Source organism: Scatophagus argus, chromosome 21 (genome assembly GCF_020382885.2).
Source record: "Scatophagus argus isolate fScaArg1 chromosome 21, fScaArg1.pri, whole genome shotgun sequence".
Lineage (NCBI taxonomy): Eukaryota > Metazoa > Chordata > Actinopteri > Scatophagidae > Scatophagus > Scatophagus argus.
This window is the reverse complement of record NC_058513.1, coordinates 12,279,891-12,299,648: the sequence shown is the minus strand read 5'-3', so window position 1 is coordinate 12,299,648 and position 19,758 is coordinate 12,279,891. Positions and strand designations below refer to the sequence as shown.

General features: G+C 41.2%; 1 protein-coding gene across 4 annotated transcripts in view; it reads left to right on the top strand.

Moving 5' to 3' along the window:
* The window catches only part of vti1a (vesicle transport through interaction with t-SNAREs 1A), a 111,820-nt gene that overhangs the window by 58,687 nt on the left and 33,375 nt on the right, over window positions 1–19,758 (top strand). For 2 of the 4 annotated variants that reach the window (XM_046377072.1, XM_046377071.1), the window contains 2 exons: window positions 11,762–11,832; window positions 15,687–15,748. In XM_046377072.1, the coding sequence (XP_046233028.1) occupies window positions 11,762–11,832; window positions 15,687–15,748 (133 nt within the window). Of the gene's footprint in view, window positions 1–11,761; window positions 11,833–15,686; window positions 15,760–19,758 lie in introns of all 4 variants that reach the window. The other 2 variants (XM_046377074.1, XM_046377073.1) reach the window with 1 other exon arrangement.

Sequence of the window (19,758 nt, the reverse complement as noted above, 5' to 3'; positions counted from 1 at the left end):
GAGGGTCAGTGCCCCTAAGGGTACCATGCCATGGCCGCGCCAGGCCAGGACCCTGTGCCACTGTCTCCGGTGCCTCCTCTGTCAGCACACCCTATGCCCCAGGCCACTGCAGAGAGGGCACATGGGGGGCTGTCATGCGTCGGCCTCAATTACAATCAGGGGATGGAGCATGCAAAGGCTGCCCACCGTCACGGCTCATATTGCTGTCGTAATAGCTGCACTGTATCATATTCTGTCTCCCACGCCGATGATGTTTGCTGGAGATGAACTGCCAGTGGATTTTTGATTTCTTATTATTTCATAGGTGTTCAAACTTGACTACAGTACAGCTTCAAAATGCTGTTCACTTTTATAATGCCGCTATTGTGTTCAGCCTTGATGTTATGTCTGCTGACCATTGAGCTCTGAGATGACAGATTATACTTCATAAAAAACACTTGGATGCCTTGGGATACATTTCATCAGTCAAACAACAGACATTTGATGATAAAATTTAATCTTTAAACTGATTGCTCTCATTTAAAGAAAAGTCTTCTTAGATGTAATCTGTTTGCGTCTGTTCTTCATACTGTATGTGTTCTACCTAAAACCATGAGAGATTGCCTTAAATTAGAGCCGTCAGAATTACTGTTTGCTAAACTCTAATGTATGCCATAAATATTCCTGTTCGGAATAACAAATAGTGGGCCCATATAGCTGGTAGTGCGTGATCACAAAGGAAATAATATTTTCATAAAATTGACTCATCCACTCAAGCTGCAGAGTTTTTTTGTAAACAGAAGTTGTGTTTACACTCATTATTGCTCACCAAAATGTGCTATGTGTCCTTGAGGTCCAGGGAACATGATGAATGACCTTCCTTTCTCATGAAAAACTTAAAAAGCCATTTCTTTGGAATATTCCAGACCTACATTCTTTACATCCCTATTTTCTTACTTAGAATTGTCTTCTTCCTTGACTTTGATGCATTGCTTCTCTTAACTGGCACTAACTGTCAGTCCAAAAACAAGAAATGAGGTTAAGGTATTGCTACATAGGGTTATTAGTAGACAAAAACTGATACCTTTAAGTATGTGATCGGCAGTATTTTTTGCTCAGCCTTTAATTGGATGACTTGTTGTGTCAAAAGGTTTGCTTATAGCCCATAGTTTTTGTTTTCTGGCCTGTACATTGACTGAAATTTTGAATCTCCCCGCTCACCAAAAATGTTGCTTTCCAATGCAACATGAACAGCCTTTTTCTGGGACTGCTTGGTTTTACTCGTGTACTCTTAGTATTTTTAAAAACGTATGCTCAGCTGCAGAGCTGTTCCACTCATGGGGTGTATCTACATGTGTATATATGGGGCAAAGGTACACATACAGTATGTACCGTCTACATGTCCTGGGGGGGAATTAATCTTGTAGCATCTTCATTGCAGAGTTTGTACTTGCACATGGATACCTTCTCACAACGAAACTATTGAAAGCATTAAAATCCTTGCTGGTTGTTTTTTCTTCTGGTTGCCTGGCTATAAGCACCACATGCTGATTTTCACAGAGGATCCACATACTTATGTGAGGAATCAGCATATTAGTATTGGATTCTCACTATAGGGTGTTGTAGCTTTGCCTGGCTACTGCTGTTCCTGTCAGTCTTGACAGGGTCACATGCCATCATCCTACCCCTGAAGAGAAAATGACACCTGGCTAAAAGAACCACTGTGTCTAAAAGAAAGTTTGTCCCACCTCCTGGTGGCCAACCTGTCTAAGCAACATTATGGCAAGATTAGCTCTACCAGATGGCATACATTATTTATGAGAGGAACATAAAATGAATATAAGGTTATGTTATTACAGACTTGATTAATCTCTCTGTGTGCATCTTTCTTTTTTCTCTATGGTGAAGCTGGCCCCATAAGCATACCGCAGAAATCCACAGTGAGCCCGCCAGTTGTAGAAACTCTCCCCTACCCTATTGTTACCTTCATCGGCAAACTTCAAATAAAACTTAAAAGCAATTTTGTTCAGCAGCAACAATGACAATGTGTATTGCTCAGTTATAGATTAAAAGCAATGGACTTGCTTTAAAAAAAGGAGTCCAAGACAAAAGAGAGTGACAGGCAGGGGAAGGTTAAAAAAAGGGCCAGCTACTGAGTTGACAATTGAGTTATAATATCATGTCCTTTATGAATAATTAATTTGATGGTGCTGAGGTTCCTTAGAAGGTAGATTAAATTAGTTCTGCCATGTCTGAAAACTTAGATATGCTTCATTAGTGGCGAAGACAGAGGCAGACGTGTTGGGTTTTCAGTTAAGCTCGTTTTACTTCATGATTAGAAACACATCGGCAGTTGTGCACAGTGACGTGTTACATTTGCGTCAGTTAACCGACAAATTCAGGAATTCAACACGTTTGTTGTTGTCTAGCAGCTCCGGATACGTTGTTGTCCTCTTTGTGTATCACCCTCTGAATTTCAAATAATGCTGCAGTCTGATGTGTTTTGTAGAGCGCCAATATTAAACCAACAATTTATTGTTACCTTTAGCCCAAACCATTGAATAAAAAGTATTTATTTGTCTAAATAGGTTGGTGTGCTTGTTGTCATTTGTAGTTTATTTTTCTATGACTTTGGAATTGCGTAAGGCCATTCTCATTGGAAATCACCAAAGTCATATCTGTTGTAATTCTCTTTAATATTCTATGTAAAGCCTCGTGTTTGACAGAAATTCCATCAGCTTTCGAAGATGATGCTTTTCATCAGAACACCTAAAGGATTGAATATCTATGTTGTGAAACAACAATGTAAAGTAAGCACCAATAAACAATGTATACTGTGCGCAAGAGCTTTGACATGCCCTGACATGTCGTGCCATGTTGCGTGTATTCACAGTGGAAGCTGACAATAATCTGCCTTCAACTCTGTGGCCCCGGTCATTGTTAAATGAGATGCATGATGTGTCTCTTTTGTGAGTCCCCTCTGTGCCTCGTATTCCCCCTATAATAGCAGTATTATTTTCCTTTTAGCAGCGCAGGAGAGTGTGGTATTACCCCAAAGTAAAACACAAACTTCTGTTTGTGCTGTCTGTCAGAGCAGACACAAAGACGCAGTGTTCTGATAGGAGGCTCCGACTGTTGCTTGGTCAAAAGAAATTTTCAGAGCACCTTATTACTGAAAAGAATTATGTGTGTCATCTGTGTCTGCTTAAGTGAACAAATGAATTTCATGCTACCAATAGATACATAAAATTTTAAAATGATATAAAACACAAAAGGAGTATTTTATAGTCAGTTAAAAAAAAATATTTTGTTTTGTATTTTAAACAGTCTTTCATTTTGTAATTTTGGTTATCATTCCTATCAGTTACTCAATAGCTTAATCCCTGACATCTGAGAATGCAGGGATAATGCAAATATCTTTAAATATTTCACATTAACACTGAACCGTACAGCAAAATATTAGCAAACAAGGCTGTATGTTCCAAAATCAAATTTCAATGAGAAGAGATGAAGCAAAACAGAAGTAACCAGGGGACTAGTTACCAGTTGGTACCAAGAACATGAGCTTCATTCATAGAGATTGAACTTGCTTTCGTGGTGCAACCTGTCACTCTACAACCAGCTTCAACACCAGCTCTCTCCCATTTTTTGCTATGTTTTGGGAGCCCTTCCTCAGCTCATGAGTATTAATGAATTCAAAGTTTGAGGAAAATAATCTTTAAGTGTTTCCAACTGTCAGATCCTGTCAGTGCAACCACTTCTAATGGCCTGCGCCTTCCATTCAGGCTCATGTTTGATGTCTCGCTTTCATTCCCTCCTTTTTCTCCTTTACTAAATTGCTGCCGACAGTCCTGTGTCCCCACATATTGTTTTGTTTGTTTTTGACCATGCTTGTTTTACATATCATCGACGTAACGAAGGATTCATTTAGTGAGCTGTTAATGGGGGAAGGGAGGGAGTCGCCCGTTGCTTTCTTATATTCAAATAGGATGTGATCATGAGTCAGGTGGCAATCTGTTGTAGCGCCGAATGTGCTATGGAACATGTAGGACTTTTGAGAACCTCCAAAGAGATGCCAAATCTTTTCTAAAAGCAGTACAGATTTTTCATGTCGAAACCACTTGACAGGGAACAGCTGGGCAGGAACAGTCAGGCTGCAGAACGCGTCGCATCCTCATCGGTTTGAACAGGCGAGGTGATCAAGCATTGATCAAGACAGTCTAGAGGCTTCTTTGTGTGTACTTCACTCAGTGTTTGCATCACTTCTATCTTTAACTCACAAACAGAAGGAGCCTGGGGGGGGCGGGGAGCAGGCAAACCCAACAAGCAAATTTAACAAGTTATTTCACTCATTTAGCAGCAAAAATCTATCATCAGTAGGTGTTGAGAAGTGCTAAATACTCCTAGCACTCCTCGCACTCTGAAGAAAAATAGAGGGAGGCTCCCAACAGGCCTTGTCAAAACATGCAAATGAGCTTGACGCCACGTCCGATTTTGACAAACATAATTAAGGTGTTCCATTTCGGGACATGTTAATAAAGAGACTGCAGGCCTCCCCCAGGTCTTTACTAATCATAACGTCTTAAATCTTTGTGTGCGGGTGTGTGATTGTGTGTGTTAGTGTGTGTATTTTCTCTCCCTCATCTCCAATTTTATTGGATAATGAACTGTTGTAGAGTGTTAGATCTCCTTTCGCAGTCTTTCGCTGAGTTTGAGGAGATAGGCAGGGAAGAGCTGCCCGAGGTGTGGTGTTGTACAGATAATTAAAAGGCAAGAAATTTGTGTTTCGCTCTTTGATCTGCCTGTCAACTTTCTGATTAGAGACGTAAAAGCCTTTAATCAACAGTAATGTGATGATTAACGCTCCTAAACTGTTGAAAACGAACCAGAGGAACGTCAAGTTTTCTCTTTCTTCTTCCCTCCTCCTCCATATATCTCTCCCTCAGTCCATTTCCGACAAACTGACAAACTTTTCTCCTCAGTCGGTTCCAGCAGGGGTTGTTAAATCAAATGTTGTGTTTGATTAGAGCCAACTGACATGTTGTTTTCTCTACATTTAAATCTCTCTAGTCTTGGTGTAATTGGTAGAGCTCAAATTTGCTCTCTGCGTTTGTCTTCCAAATCCAACAGAATGGTCTTTTCTATAATTTTGACCTCCAGCTTAGATATTGTCATTATGTATACAATGCCCATATGCTGTGGCTCCATCATTTATACAGCTTCTCAGCCCATAATAACATCAAATTATTTAAGTTGCAGACTAAAGCACTTAAACTTTGTTTTTTCTTTTTGTTTAGGCTGTGGTTGAAATAAAGTTTGATGTACTAGTATTTGTCTTTTTTTTCATTTTATTCATTTAGTATTTTTTTTTTTAACATTTTAGTTGCAATGTGGCCAGCACAATTGTGTGACACAAATGTCAGCACTATGAATAATGCATCCATAAATTAGCTCGTTCGGATATGAGTTTTAATTCATCACTTCATACATTTTTTACGATTTTGACCAAGTTTAATCAACACATGAAAAAAATAATTTTCCCAGCCCTGGAAATGGAATTAATAAGTCCACTCTGATTGAGCTTCACAATTGACCAATTGGGATACACGTAGAATAGGTGTATAGGCTGACCAGCCGTCTGTAGAAATTCCCTGTTTTTTTAATTGAAGACCTCAGAAAGCAATGCCTCCTGCCCACACATTGTTGCATGTGGGGCAATCACAGCAAGCAACCAAGTCCATTAGTTTTCATTTGGATGGTTCAGTAAGACTGGTTGATTAAGTCCAGGCAATTTGCTTGTAGGAACCCTCATCCTCCACCCCTCACCCCGCCTGCTTCTCAGCACTTTGCCACCAGCAAGGTTGTCGTTCAGGTTAATTTAATCTGGTTTGTTAGAAATTTTAACGAAATAGCTGTATGGTTGTCTAGATGTCTTGGTGCAGTGCAAGGAGTTTGCTGTAGTTTATTATGGCATAACTTTGCATGTGAATGCTCTTAGACCTCTGATGTATTGTTAATTATGTTTACAGTAAATTTTCTGTTTACGTTGTTTATAACCCATGGAGAACAATTTAATATGTGTGTGTCTGTAGCTGTGTCCACCGGGACATGTAGGTATGGGTAATTTTATAAATGTAAAACAAACTATTCTTTTCCAAGCCTCATCAATTCTCATTGAATGAGGCTGAAGGGGATTTTGCTGTTTAAAAGAAATGTAAATCTGGTGATCTGAGAATTTGACTTTGAGGCTGAGGTGAAGAGAAAGAGGAGGGGGAGCTCAAATAGAAGGAAAATGCAGCTTTCAATTCTCTCCACCCCAGTTCAGCTTTAAACAAATGGTCCTATTACCAGCTGCTCTCCGTCAGGCCCGGTCATTTATACCCATTAAACCTGCGTCTTATCACCCATAAGACGCCCTTACGTCTCTCCATCCACCAATTGTCTATAATCAGCCATTTAAAGCAGCAGCGGAAATTTCTTTTGCGCCTTTGCTTCGGTCTGACGGACAGGCAAAAGAGGGAGGAGGGAGGGACGGGGGAGGAGAGAGGGATATTTTATATGGAATGATGAATAGGCCAAGTTGAGTGGCTGACTAACAGAGATCTGTCTTAATCAGAAGTGATTTGTCAGAACAGGAGCTCTGCGGGGTCAGGGCGCAGGCGATGAATAAAACAGAGCCTGGCGGAGTGAAGAAAGGCCCCAGAAATCCACCCTGACTGCCCACCGCCACTTATGCACATACACAGGGAAGTGCGGCTGCATGGGCTAAGTCGGAATGGACTGCTGCGGCCCTGCTTCTCCCTGCCCAGAATATTACTTGTTTGGGCCTTTTAAGTGATTGAAACTCTTGCAAGAAGAGGACGGTGCCTCACCTGCCCAGTGAGTTTGCCGTACTAAAACTACATATGCAGTCTGCTGTCAAGGAGGAATCAGTGTTAAACAGACAAGGTAGAAAAATCCCAGTTTTTAGGACAATGCATTTCCTCTCATGAAAAAACAGGAATGTCAGTGACTCCTAAATCCTTTATTACTTTTGTCCTGTGAAGTAACAGTTCCTGACTAACATTTGAGAGAGTTTGCTATTGTTAACTAATCTGTCATAACATTGCTGAGCCCCCAGATGCTACATGCCCCCCCGTGACCTAGCAGTTGGCACCTCTTTATTTTGAGCTATCGCTCAATGCGAAGGCGCTAGCCTCATGGCCTCTGGGCTCAGCATTACAGATACATCCCAGTGTGGGTACAACTTTGATGGAGGTGATGAAAGTGTGTCACCAGGCAGTTGTAGACTTGAGGAGTCCTTAAAAAAAGGTTCTCTGGAAGTGTACAAAGACAGGTAACTTAATTCACCTGGGAGACACAGGCATATAAGTTGACTGCTGCACTGTGTGTGTGTGTGAGAGAGAGAGAGAGCGAGCGAGAGAGTGAGTTAGAGAGCTTGAGAGAGATAAAAATGTATGGTCTAACATTTATCAGGCTCCTCCTTACTTCCCCTTCACCCTCCCATGGGTTTCCACACCCCGTTTGTTGGAGTGTGTGGCTTGTGTCCGGATACAAGTGTGTGTGGTAACCTTCAAAAAGTGGTCTCAACTGCTTAATGAAAAGGAGCTGTGCTGAGCCTCAGAGCACACCACTGTTAGGTCTTGTACCCTTTCAGCTCAGGGGACAGAGGGAGCAAGGCAAAAAAATAAAAAGGCAACACAGACAGAGAGGCAGAGCCCTTAGACAGTGTGTAACTGCTCTGAAACAGCTCCTGTAAAATAGATGATGCCTCCAATTAAATGTGTCCATGGATAGGAGAAAGTTGAAGACTGTGGAGGTTTTGATGGTACCAGAGTTGGCCTTCTGAGCTGTATTGTCCTGAGCCAGGCTTGGCAGACATGAGCATTTTATGATATTAACATTTTACACACACAAAAGGTTCCTTTTCTTCAGAGTGCCTGACAGTGAATCTTTCAGATGTTTGAAGTATTACATGAGTAGGGCTGCAACTAACAATTATCTTCATTATTGATTAATCTTCTGATAATTTTCCAGACACATTTTTTGCTGTACTAAATGTCAGAAAGTAAAGGAAAAAATGCCCAAAACAAAGCCTAAGATGATGCCATCGGATTGCTTATGCTGTTTGGCCAACTGATGCAAAGGTGGACAATTCTCTATCAAGAAGAAATACAACATTCTGACAATAAAGCAAGCCTGAAGATAGCTTGAACCATTAATCGATTTTTGGCGGTTAGTTGGCCAGTTGTTGCAGCTCTGTTCAAGAGTCAGAGCTGCCAGAAATGTTTCGTTCCAACTCTGTTTGGCTCATTTTAGCACATTTCTTTTAGCGTTACTGATTACATTACTGCATACACCAGCAAAGTTAATTGTCCAGTAAATATATTTTCCGTCCATCTTATCATTATTAGCAAGGTGGTGAAGGGTTGAGCCGAGATAGAATCGAGCTGAACTGTGCTATGTCAGTAGGCTGTGTAATTCCTGATCCAGGTGTTATTTCTCTCCGAATCAAATTTATGTCTTCAACTTTTCTATACTAATTCTTTTCTACAGTTACATTAGAGGAGTGGGTTAAATTAAGGCTCTCTGGAGCTGGTGTGAATGTAATGTAATGGAATAATGGGCTTGTTAAATGGACCTTGGGGGATGGGGATCTTTAACAAGTGAGTCAGAGCAAGGCCTCTGGGCTGGGGTTATTTAAATTGTTAATAGCTGTTTAAACAGGAGGGGAATATTTTATACACTAACGAGCAACAAGTCAGGGGCATTAACAGCAAATTATTTCTCCTCTTCTGCTTTTGTTTTTAATGACTGTACATTTTTCATTTTTAAATACCTGCATTTTTGTTCTGTTCATAAATTTTATATCTATTTTTATGTTAATGTTAAAATTCTTTGCACCGACATACAATTTAAGTCAGTTATTACCAAAAAAAAAATCAACATCAGCATGAAATGACTTAAGGAGTTCGTTGTGTTTCATACATGTTGACAGTTTTGGGATGGAAGTTTTATCTACATGATGATGATGATGAACTGGTATATCATATTCTGGGAGTAGTTACTTGAACAACATTTAATTATTCTTCTACATTAGATTTTTTAGTTGACTCAATATAACTAATGAAGTTTTTTTTACGCAGAGCACTAGACAGAAGGACTTAAATGAGATGAATGGAAATGTAGATACATGCCAGAGAATGAGTAATGCAAAGGGAGATACATGATAAAGACAATAAACACTGTAGATTCCCTTGGGAGGTGTTGTGTACGCCTCTAATGGCTCAGCGTGGTGGGGGGAAACCAGAGAGGAATGATGAGAAATCTTGGATGACTGGAAAGAGACCTTAATGACCGCAAAGCCAAGCAAATTGTTTATCTCAGTTCTCATCTCATACGCTTAGTTTGTCTTCCATTAACATACAGTCGTTTTTTACTGGCTAGAATTTGTTTGTGTAGTGATACTGTCCAGCGTATTGTGGCTCTCACCTAGCAAGGATTAAAAACATGTCTAAATTATTTGCCAAATTTTACTTTCTTTGTCTTTGTCTGTACAATCCCTCAGTCTAGAAAACATGAGGTGGATGTTTGTACTTACAGAGCGCTACTAGAAACGTTATGTCATATCATTCTTTAGATGGCACCGCCAACCTTCTGTCTACAGCTGTTTCTTTTTTTGAGCTGGGTCTGAGGATCCCCAGGGGTCTTTGTGGGATGTTGCATTGTCTCTCCAAATAATTTGTTTTCACTGTAATTCCATCCTGAAGTGATACTTTCTGTAACAAAACATCTAAAAGCAAAATTCATCCTGGCACAAAATCTTACAGTTTCCCCCAGGGATCAATAAAGTATTTTGATTTTGATGTTGATTCTGATTATCAGACGGGGATACATGGTCTGATTTGCGTCAGTTTAGGTGTGCTTGATTTACAAAAACTTTTGAAACCACTACTCCGCAGCACCCTACAGAAAGAAACCTGAATGCAGTGTGGTTATATTCTTGCCCATTGAAAGGTAACTTAATGCCAAGGCTGTAAGATTTCTCTGCCTTTGTTTGTTTCACTTTATTTTTTTTAATGTTCACAAAAACCGTGATTGTCTTGTAAAACGTACCCTGACAGAATGTGTGTAATGATCGCTCATTACTTTGGCTAAGCTCTCATCGGAGGCCTTTCTCCTACTACCTCATCCATCTTTTTACACATTTCAGACCTTTCCAATAATGTGGATGCCATCAAAAAAAAAAGCTCTGCTGCTGCAATCCTTGTCACACTCATTTGCTTTAAAAAAAAAGAAAAAAAGCCACAGTCCTGACAGAGATGGATAGATGTGCTTATTTGTCTCTTTAACAGAAGATTTCCGCTACAACTCCCTTCCTGTTTATTCCTTGTTCTTCTCCAGTGGGGACTGGGGAGGGCTTGTGTTTTTACGGTTATTAATACCTGCATTCAGTCTTTTAATCTGCCCTATTTGTCACATGTGACTGTCTGACTGCACTGTTTAATCTGGGTATCCTTCAATCTGTCTTGTCCCAGATTAGAAATTAATGAAGGCAGGAAGAGACACATTTGAGTCAGTTACAGTGTAGGGGGGTAAAAAGGATGGGATGAATGGGAGACGAATGTCGTTCATTTGACAGTGCTTTCAGTGTTCTTTATTTATTTTTTTACTTTTCCCTGATCCCCCTTCTCCCTTTCTCTCTCTCTCTCTCTCTGTCTTTCTCTCTGTTTTTCTCTCTTCTCTTGTTTAGCTGCCAGATGTAGCCCATTTTTTGCACTGCTCCCCCCCCCAAACAGGCGCTCAGCACGTGGGCCCTTTGGTGTGCGGCACCTGTGTAGTGTAATACAGTCAGCAACTGCGTTGTTTATTTCGGATTTGTTTGGTGCGCTTGAAAGCCTGTCTTTGATCCATGCAAAGATTCTTCACTTCTTTTCCTTTTTTTTCCTGATTCATCGTCTGCCTCCCTCATTTTTAAACGCTAATGCTGTAGCAGTGTGGTTACACTGATGGCAGCAGTGGCTTTTTTTAAAATTATTTTTCGGTGGTGGGTGGCTGGGGGTACGTGGGGCTTATTTGCTTTATTTATTTTTTCCTTTCTTTTCTTGTCCTCAGCCCGAGGGACAGGAAAATGACAGTGACCGCTGACAAGCTTGTCAGGTGCCTTGTTGGGAATGTTTTATAACTGTGCGTTAATGTGTTTACATCAACAACTGACGAGAGGCATTTAAAAAAGAATGGCTTAATGAATATTGCATTGGCTGAGTGGACCCCACTGGCACGCTGGATGCTGGGGTATTGTTTCCTAGAACTTCATGTCTATTTACCTCAGCATTTTAAGAAGGTATAAAAAACACATCCCATAACTGCAGTGATGTACAATCTGCCCACCTGACCGCCCCCACCCCAAAGTTTTATCTCTCTTTTTACAGTTTGTGTACTAAATTTTGCACAGTGACTGCATGCATAATCCTCTTTCCATTACAAGACTCAAAGAGAGAAAGAAAAAAATCCCATATTCATTTGACATTACTCTCACTGAGACGTAGTTGAAGGAGACAGAATGACAGAGAATTAAAGTGTTTTATGCACTTGAGACATTGCTTGTCCAAGAGGGAAAACAAATCATTAGAGACATTTCTTAATGTTTCAGTTATACTTTGCAAGTGCGAGAGAAATATATTTCCATTCATTAGTTTTGTGATTAGTTCCAGGATTTTAACATTTTATTTTGTAAATGACAGATTTAGCCCTTCTCACACTGCATCTGCCTCTCTTGCAGAACAAGTGGGTCAGGAGATTCTCGCCAACCTTCACGGTGACCGTGAGAAGATCCAAAGAGCCAGAGAAAGGGTGAGAAGACACGTGACACCTGCACACACTCATCTATCTGTTATAAGAAGGCTCTGTGAGACTGTAAAGCTGTTACAACGGGTTAGCAGCATTGACAGCATTCACGACTTTCTGCATGTCAGTGCACACAAACATGGCACACATACTTTCTTGGGGCTGCTCACGCTTGTGCACTCACAATGTCAGCATAATTATACTGACAACGTACTTCACTGAAAATACTGCATTGCATGTAACTAGATATTTTTCGTCGTGAGTATCACTGCACAATTTGAAGGTTTAGTGTTTTTCTTTAGTTTAACACGAGGTGAATTGCTGAGCCTGTTATTCCACATGTAGTGAAATCACCCAGCTTGTAGTTAAATATTGCTGGTGCCTGCACACCTTTCTCCTCGCTTTTCTTCCCCTTACCTTCCTCACCTACCCAACACTCCTCTCCAGTTTCCCTCACTCCTTCCCACTTCCCTTTTGAGAGTGCCCCTCCGATCCTTAGCACTGCCCCTCCTTACACCCAGCCATCCAAACAGACAGGTAGGCAGACACAGAAAAGACCAAACACAGGAAGGGGGCCCAACCCTGACGGCGCCCTCAACGCAGAATGCTTAAAGACCACAACATGGCAGTGGGCCTTGCACAGGCGATTTCAAAGGAAATCAAACATCTCCTTTCAAAACGGTCCACAGCGTCTACTGAGAGTACCTGCTCTCTCTTTCTTTTGCTTTCTCTCTCTCCTTCTCTCCCTTCTTCCCTTGAGTCTTCTTTGCTGAATCCCCCCACCACATGTACACACGCACACGCACACACACACACATAGAGGGCTTTAAAGGCAGTGTGTGGGGCAAAAGTAAAAGGAAATCAAGATGTGAGGACATGGAATGGAAGGGCTGGTTAACAACTCTTTTGCATTTAAGAGATGGAAGTTGAAGGAGGTCTAGTTTTAGCATAAATGTCAAAACTTGAACATACAAACACATAAACAAACACACAAACAAAGATACACACACAAGCCTTTATGCACTGCAGGGGGTGTGGCCTTTTGTTTTTGCTTTTATGGTACAAATGGAAGTCAATAGAAGGTTTCAACACTGGGTCAAAGCAGTATGCTCCCAACTCTGAACCACTGAGTGTACTGAAGAAAGTGATTTAACCATTCTCAAGCTCAAGGCCAGTGCACACAGAGCCCAACAGATAGCTGCGGGAAGTTTTTAACTTTGTTACTTAAAATTAGTCATTTATATCATTAAATCATTAATTTTAATGTACAAAATTATTGAATTTAGGGCACTAATTGTTAATTTTAGTCAACAAAATATGCAGTTTGTTTGCATTGTTAATTTATTCCCCCAAATGAATCATCTTTGCCCCCATATTACTAAATCATGGTAGTATGGCAATATCATATGGTCTTTGTATGGATTGGAAATGGAAATGGAAATAACAACATCTGTATTTTGCCCTTCACCTCAAGGCTGAACCTCTCCCCTTTTCTACCTAAATGCCCTCTTTTGGCACTAAAAATTGAAAGAATATGAATTTTAAATTAACTTTATTTTATAATAATGGTGACAATATGTGTGTATACTAAAAACCGGAAAGTGACCCAGGATGTTTTTGGAGGATGTTCTGTTTTGGAGTTGTACATAAAATAAAAAAAGATAGGAAAAACTTTTTCCTCTCGGTCTTACCATATCGACAAACCCTGCAATTTTAGACACTGAACTGCACAAAATTTCAGTTGCTTTCTATTCCAGGTTAAAGAGGAAAGGATTAGAGCTGGTGAGAGGCTATGAAGAGAGAAGAGGAATGGAATGAAGGAATGATTCAGAGATGTATTTTGGGAGAAAGTGTGAAGTATCTTGGGGGACAGATCTGTGGGTAGAGGCAGACATCAGGCAACTGCTGGACTTGTTGTCTTTGCCAGAGGGCCCAAACCCCAGGTCCCCCACCTCCTACCCTGTACCACATGTATCCTTGGCTCTCGCAACCTGCATCGCACTAACCCAGGCTGCCAGAGGGTAGGAAGGAAGGATGGAGGAAGAAGAAAAAAGTAGCAGTAAAGGAGGGGTGGGAAGAGAGGGTGAATTGAAGACAAGAGAAATGACTGCAAGATGAGCCAGAACAAACAGGAAAAAAGAGTGATGCTGGCACCATTGTAGAGAAGAGGAAGGAATAGATCAGAATAGAATCCAGTATAATATACTGATGAAAACATACTGAGTGAGAGTGGCTTTATTTGGGTAGTTGTTATTATCTCTGAGAGAGATGAAGATGAATGGCTCCCTGCTGACTCTAGAGAGAACCTCTGCATAGATTCTTCCCTACACTCCCTCATCATCCTCCAGAAATGCGACTGCAGGTAGACGTCAGTGGCAGTTCACTCGATGTGGTATCAGCATTTTTTTCCCTGTTGCACTCGCGCCTAGTTGGCAACATCACTGCCAGTTCCTTTTCCCAGTAAAAGTCCCTACACCTCATAAGGATAGGTGCCAATTTCTGTTTTTGCCCGTCGGTGCCCAAATTGAGTGAATACCACCAAGGTGATGATTCTTTATTGAGCTTGCTTTCAGTAATTACAGAGATGTAGGCCACTGTCGTCTGTTGGATGTAGGCACAAACCAAAATGAAAAGCAATACTGCTCAGCTACCTAATTATAACAGGTTACACAGTCCTGAGGGATCAGTATTTGCTTTTGACCACAGAAAAACACTGCCTTGTTCTTTGGTATCGTAGTACAAGCGAGCAATAGCAATACCTAAGCAGTGTTTACACACACACCCAAATTATGCAGTATTATTTATTTATTTGTTCAATCATATTTTGATCAGTCTTACTTGTGGGTCCTAAACCTTTTCGGTGGGTGCTTGAGCACTCGAGCACCCATGTGATCAGCGTGTGTGCTCAAAAGAGGACAGAATGAAAACATCTCTACAGCATGACCCCTGAAGGGAAAAAAAGGCAGAGCAAAAGAAAAGAGAAGATGGAGAAAGAACAGGAAAAATAGTCAAGGCAATTATCCCTGAATAGCCATGATCATTATTTCAAGTGTGCCTTCAAGGACTCCCTGTGCTTGCTATATATATATATATATATATATATATAAAGATATATATATATATATATATATATATATAAAGATATATATATATAAGTAAAAGGGTCATTTTCACTATTTGTCCCTTCATTTCCTTTTCTATTCTAATGTTTGCTTTACAACAAGATGGGCAGGAGACTATTAGAATGACAGGTGCTCAATCGGCTGTTGACTACTTGTTTAAATTTCTGTCCATGATAAACAGGTCATGATGACTGCAGTTTATTGACCTGTATGTACAAATTAGACTTAGAGTTTTGCCATAGGGGACCTTTTTATGTTTCTGTAAGTCTAAAAGAGTGTGCAGAAGGTCGGTCTGTAGACCTCTGACTCCCTAGCTTGCTCTAACTTAGGGTGGAAGGACTAAGTGCTAAACATAAGAGTTGCCTTCTCAGATTGCCACTGAGCGAAGTGGTTTGCCTGAAGGTCAATGGTACAAAGCTGTGCAGGAGTAGTAATTGTCCTGACTTAAATGTTGTAACACTTTTTCAGTAATTCAATGTTTTGTGGTAAAAAATAGACAGCATGTCTTCTCACTGTTAATCCATCAGTCTGTTGCTGTGTGCTAATTGCTAGTTTCTTCAGTTATGTTTAACAGGACAATGCCTTTCTTTCTGTCCCTGTACTTTAATGTTATAATGAGGTTTTTGGTTCTTGGCAGTGTATTGTCTCATCAGAGGACGTTTTTATACTCTTTTGACTTTTGTTGAGTTGTTGGATCAGAATGGAAATTAAAACCCGTCTTTCTTTTCCCCTCCCCAGCTGAGAGAAACAGACGCCAACCTGGGCAAGAGCTCTCGCATCCTTACCGGCATGCTGAGAAGGTAAGAGGCAGGTAGGGACCTTGTTTCTGCACCTCTCTGTGTGTATCATGCTCCAGCTGTGCTGCTCCAAATTATCACCATCTAATCAAGTTTATAATTAGATCAAACTTATCTGTCTTTCCTTCCTTTCTTCCTTCCCACTCATAATTAGCCTTAAACACGGCGTCTCAGTTGACCAGCTTTCTATTGCATTGATAGATAAATAAACAAATGGACGCATAAATAGTTGGATGAATGGATCATATCAAAACTTTTACAGTTTAAATGGAATATTCCTCGTCTGCAGTCACCAGAACAACTGTGTTTCAATGCAAAATTTGGGTACTTTTATGCAATTTCTTTTCTTTCTAATTCTGATTCTAAGAATTTAGATTAGTTGTATGTTCATCAGTTCCATTAATTGTATTTAGTCAATATGACACTTTGTTTGAATGAACTAACTAAACTAAAAAGCAATGTGAATGCCTGCTCTGTTACATGCAATGGTATTGGTGCTAAGTGCCTGGGTAGACAGAGACAAGAGTTGTCCAGGACAGCATCCTGTAGAAAAAGGCTGGGGAAGACAAGTGTGCAGGGTACATGTCTCCATTCTTTCCTTTCCTTTTCTTCTCTTTGCCTTTGTTTTTCACAAAATGCACAACACATTTCCAACTTGCAGCCTTTGTCTCTCTTGCATGCAAGTTCATTCACAAGGCAGCGCCCAACAATCACGCAAACACAGCCATTCACACGCAGATATTTCAATAGACCTTGCATTATCTTATGCAGCTACCACCTAACGCACACACATGCACATAGTCAAACACACACACCGTAATGTCTTGTCACATCTCCATTTCATAAACTGCTTGTGTGCCTACCCCTGAACCGTGACGCCATGGTTTTGTTTCTCGCTCCCTCTTTCTTGTTTTTTTTTTCCCCCTGTCGCCCACTGTGGATTTTGATTAAGAGTAATATGTAAATGACACAGACTAAATGTAAAATCCTGAGGCCAGGAAGGAAGTGCCAATTGAAATAGATGCTTCAGTGCCCGTAGACAATTTGGAGGGCGGCTCACAGGGCGGCCAGCAGTTACGAGAGAGGGAAGGCCTGAGAAGGGCTGTGACGCCGACTGTAACCAATATTTCTGCATATGTCTCCATTTTGTCAAGTCTGATTATGGGAAGAGGAGGAGGATGGGGGGGGGGGGGGGTCATCTCGCCTGGCATGTCACCCAGAGCTGTCCAGAAATCATTCATCATTCCCTCCTCCTTCCCTCTCCTCTTCCCTCCACCCCTCCTCTGGTGCTGAAGTAAATAACACACTTATTTCAATATTATCATATTAATGTTAAAGTTCAGCTGTCACCTAATGGGTAGACTTAATCAGACGTAGCATTTTAAGAGGCAAGCTGCCACCCACCTCCCCCAGCTCCTCTCTCCAGCCCCCTCTCTTGATGTGTCTCTTCTTCTCTGGTTAGCGCCCTGCTCAAATCAGGATTTATGAGGCCCGGCTGCGAGCCTCTTCGACTACTGCCCGTCTTTCTGCTTGATGGGAGCAGCACAACATGCACCCCCCTGCCTTTCTTTAACAGAAAGTCTTTTTTTTTTTCCTTTTCGTTTCTTTGCTGTTTGAATAAAAGAAAGTGTGTTTTGTTGTAGGGTTGTGGGCTGGAAATGTCAAATCTGAAGTCATTTATAACCAGAGATAGAGAACTGAGAGCGAAAAGCAAGTTCAGGATGGTCCAATGATATCTCACCCCCCACCCCCTCTTTGACAATTTTTCCTCATTTTGCCAATTCCATTCATTGTTTGCTTCCCTGGTTTTCTGCCTTTTGATTAATTGTGTGTTTGTGTGCGATGTCAGAGCAATTGTAGTTTCTTTGCAGTTGTTGGTGTTGGGGGCTGGTTGGTTTGTCATTCTTCACTTGTTTGTCTTTGGTTATAGAAGTAGTGCATTGCTTTAGGTCCGCCATGAATATGTAAAGGTGAGTGAAGAAAACCTTTCCTGGTATGTCTTGTAACCTCTGCACTTATGATAGAAACCAGGGGTGGGCACAGATACTCACTCGCTCACAAGATGATGAATTTTCCTCCTTGGTCTAATTTTTGTTATAAAAGGCAGTTAAATGTAAACACCAATGTTATATTTGTGTCCAGGCCAAAGGTTTGAACATCAGTGGTTTTACATCAATAGCACAGAGAAATATGGTGTTGTTTGTCATTGAACTGTGGTAGTGAGCTACCTACCTAATATACTACAGCAATTTTAAGTTGATTATGAACAGTCAACGCTTTGGCCTCGATTGACAGTGAGACAAACAGACTTCAGTGGGTAAGTGCATTGATGGAGGGATTTATCATGGTCCACAGGATAAATGGTGTCCTTTTCCATTGTCGATGTAGTTTATTTTAAACTCACAGCTCTTCTTTCATAAAGTGTCTTTATGGTCTGGTGGATATCACCCCAGCTGAGAAACAATTAGACACTCATTAAGCTAGCTGTCAGGGTTCAAGAAAGCCAATTAACTTAAAGACTCTGTGAATATCACTTATACTGAAAAACATTCAGAGACGCACGCATCTCAAATAACTGTTGCTTTGTTTGAAAATTAATCTTTACAAATTTCTGACTGTGAAACTCATCACTGCCAATGAGGGTAATTAGTTTAAAGAACTGTTTATAGGTTCTGTCAGTTGGCTGGGTCATGGTTTATAACTAGTCTCATCAACATAGCCTCTGTCGCATGTCAGCTCTATTCATCTACTGAGTGAATGTCAGTGGTCTAGTGGTGGGCATCCAGGGCATCCGCTCTTAGTTAATTTTTAATTCAATTTTCTGAAATCCTTTGGGTTTTAATTATACCATGACAGGCATGGTGATCTCAATGAGGCAGAAAGGCAATCCTGATATCATATTAATATCTGTGGTCATCATCATTTAGTACCTCTGCCACATCTTTGACTGGTTGCGTTCCTTATTAAAGCTTGACTTTTAATGTAGATTTCTTGGATACATGAATACTGTGTTTTAGGGAGATGGAATGTAAAATATTGACAGCAATCCCGTTAACAGGTTTAGTAGCCTACTCATCTGCAGTTTAGAATAAAAACTCCTCAGTCCTAGAATATCCTGAATTTAGCTACATTTGGGGTGGTGGTTCTACAGATTGAAGGACTCCTAAGCCAACAAACATTAGCAAGGGTTTAATCCCCACAGGCCAAAGGTTTTTTCTTTGCGACTTGGGCTCAGACATACTAGCTGAACCCTTTATTACCTACTTTGATCAAGTTTGATAAATGTTTGGCTTTGGTATAGTCTGCAAGGGGAAGGGTTACAACTCACTCAGCACCACTATCCCTGATTAGAGAAGCCACAGACCTTTTGATAAGGCCTCTGTTTGCATGGCATGCTGACACTGTGGCTTCTTGTAAATACAAAATGGCCCTGTGACTGCAGCAAGAAGCCTTCCTGCTGCTGTGCCGAACATCGCAAGCATCTCACTCACTACGGTCAGAACAGTTGGGAATGGGATGCAGCTCCAGACCCAGTTAGGACCACTGGGGCTCCTGGCAGCTTCACGGAAGGAGGGGGCACAGTGAAGGGCAATGAAGCAGGGAGGACGAAGGGGGGAGGATGTATATTTTGAAGCAGAGGGGTTGTCTGCTCTCGCTGGCAGCTGATCCCACATGCAGGTGGTCGACTCAGTCGCCAGGCAGATCAAAAAGTCAAGGCCCCGGGTGGACCTCCCTTTGAAATGGGAATGGGGCCTAGATATCAGACAGAAAACATAAGCAAGCTCCCAGTCACAGAACAGCTCCATATTCATGGCTGGGACTGGCAGTAGCGACGGGCAGGCAGGATGGACAGAGCCTCAGCCTTCAGAAGAGGACTCATGCACACTCTGGACACTGATTAAGAGATCAGCCCGTGAGCTGCGGTGAGGATGATGCAGTAGCTCACAAGCTAATGCACAAGCCGCTCTGTTACCAAGACACTAAGTTCTTTTCTTGAGGCATGTCTTGATTTT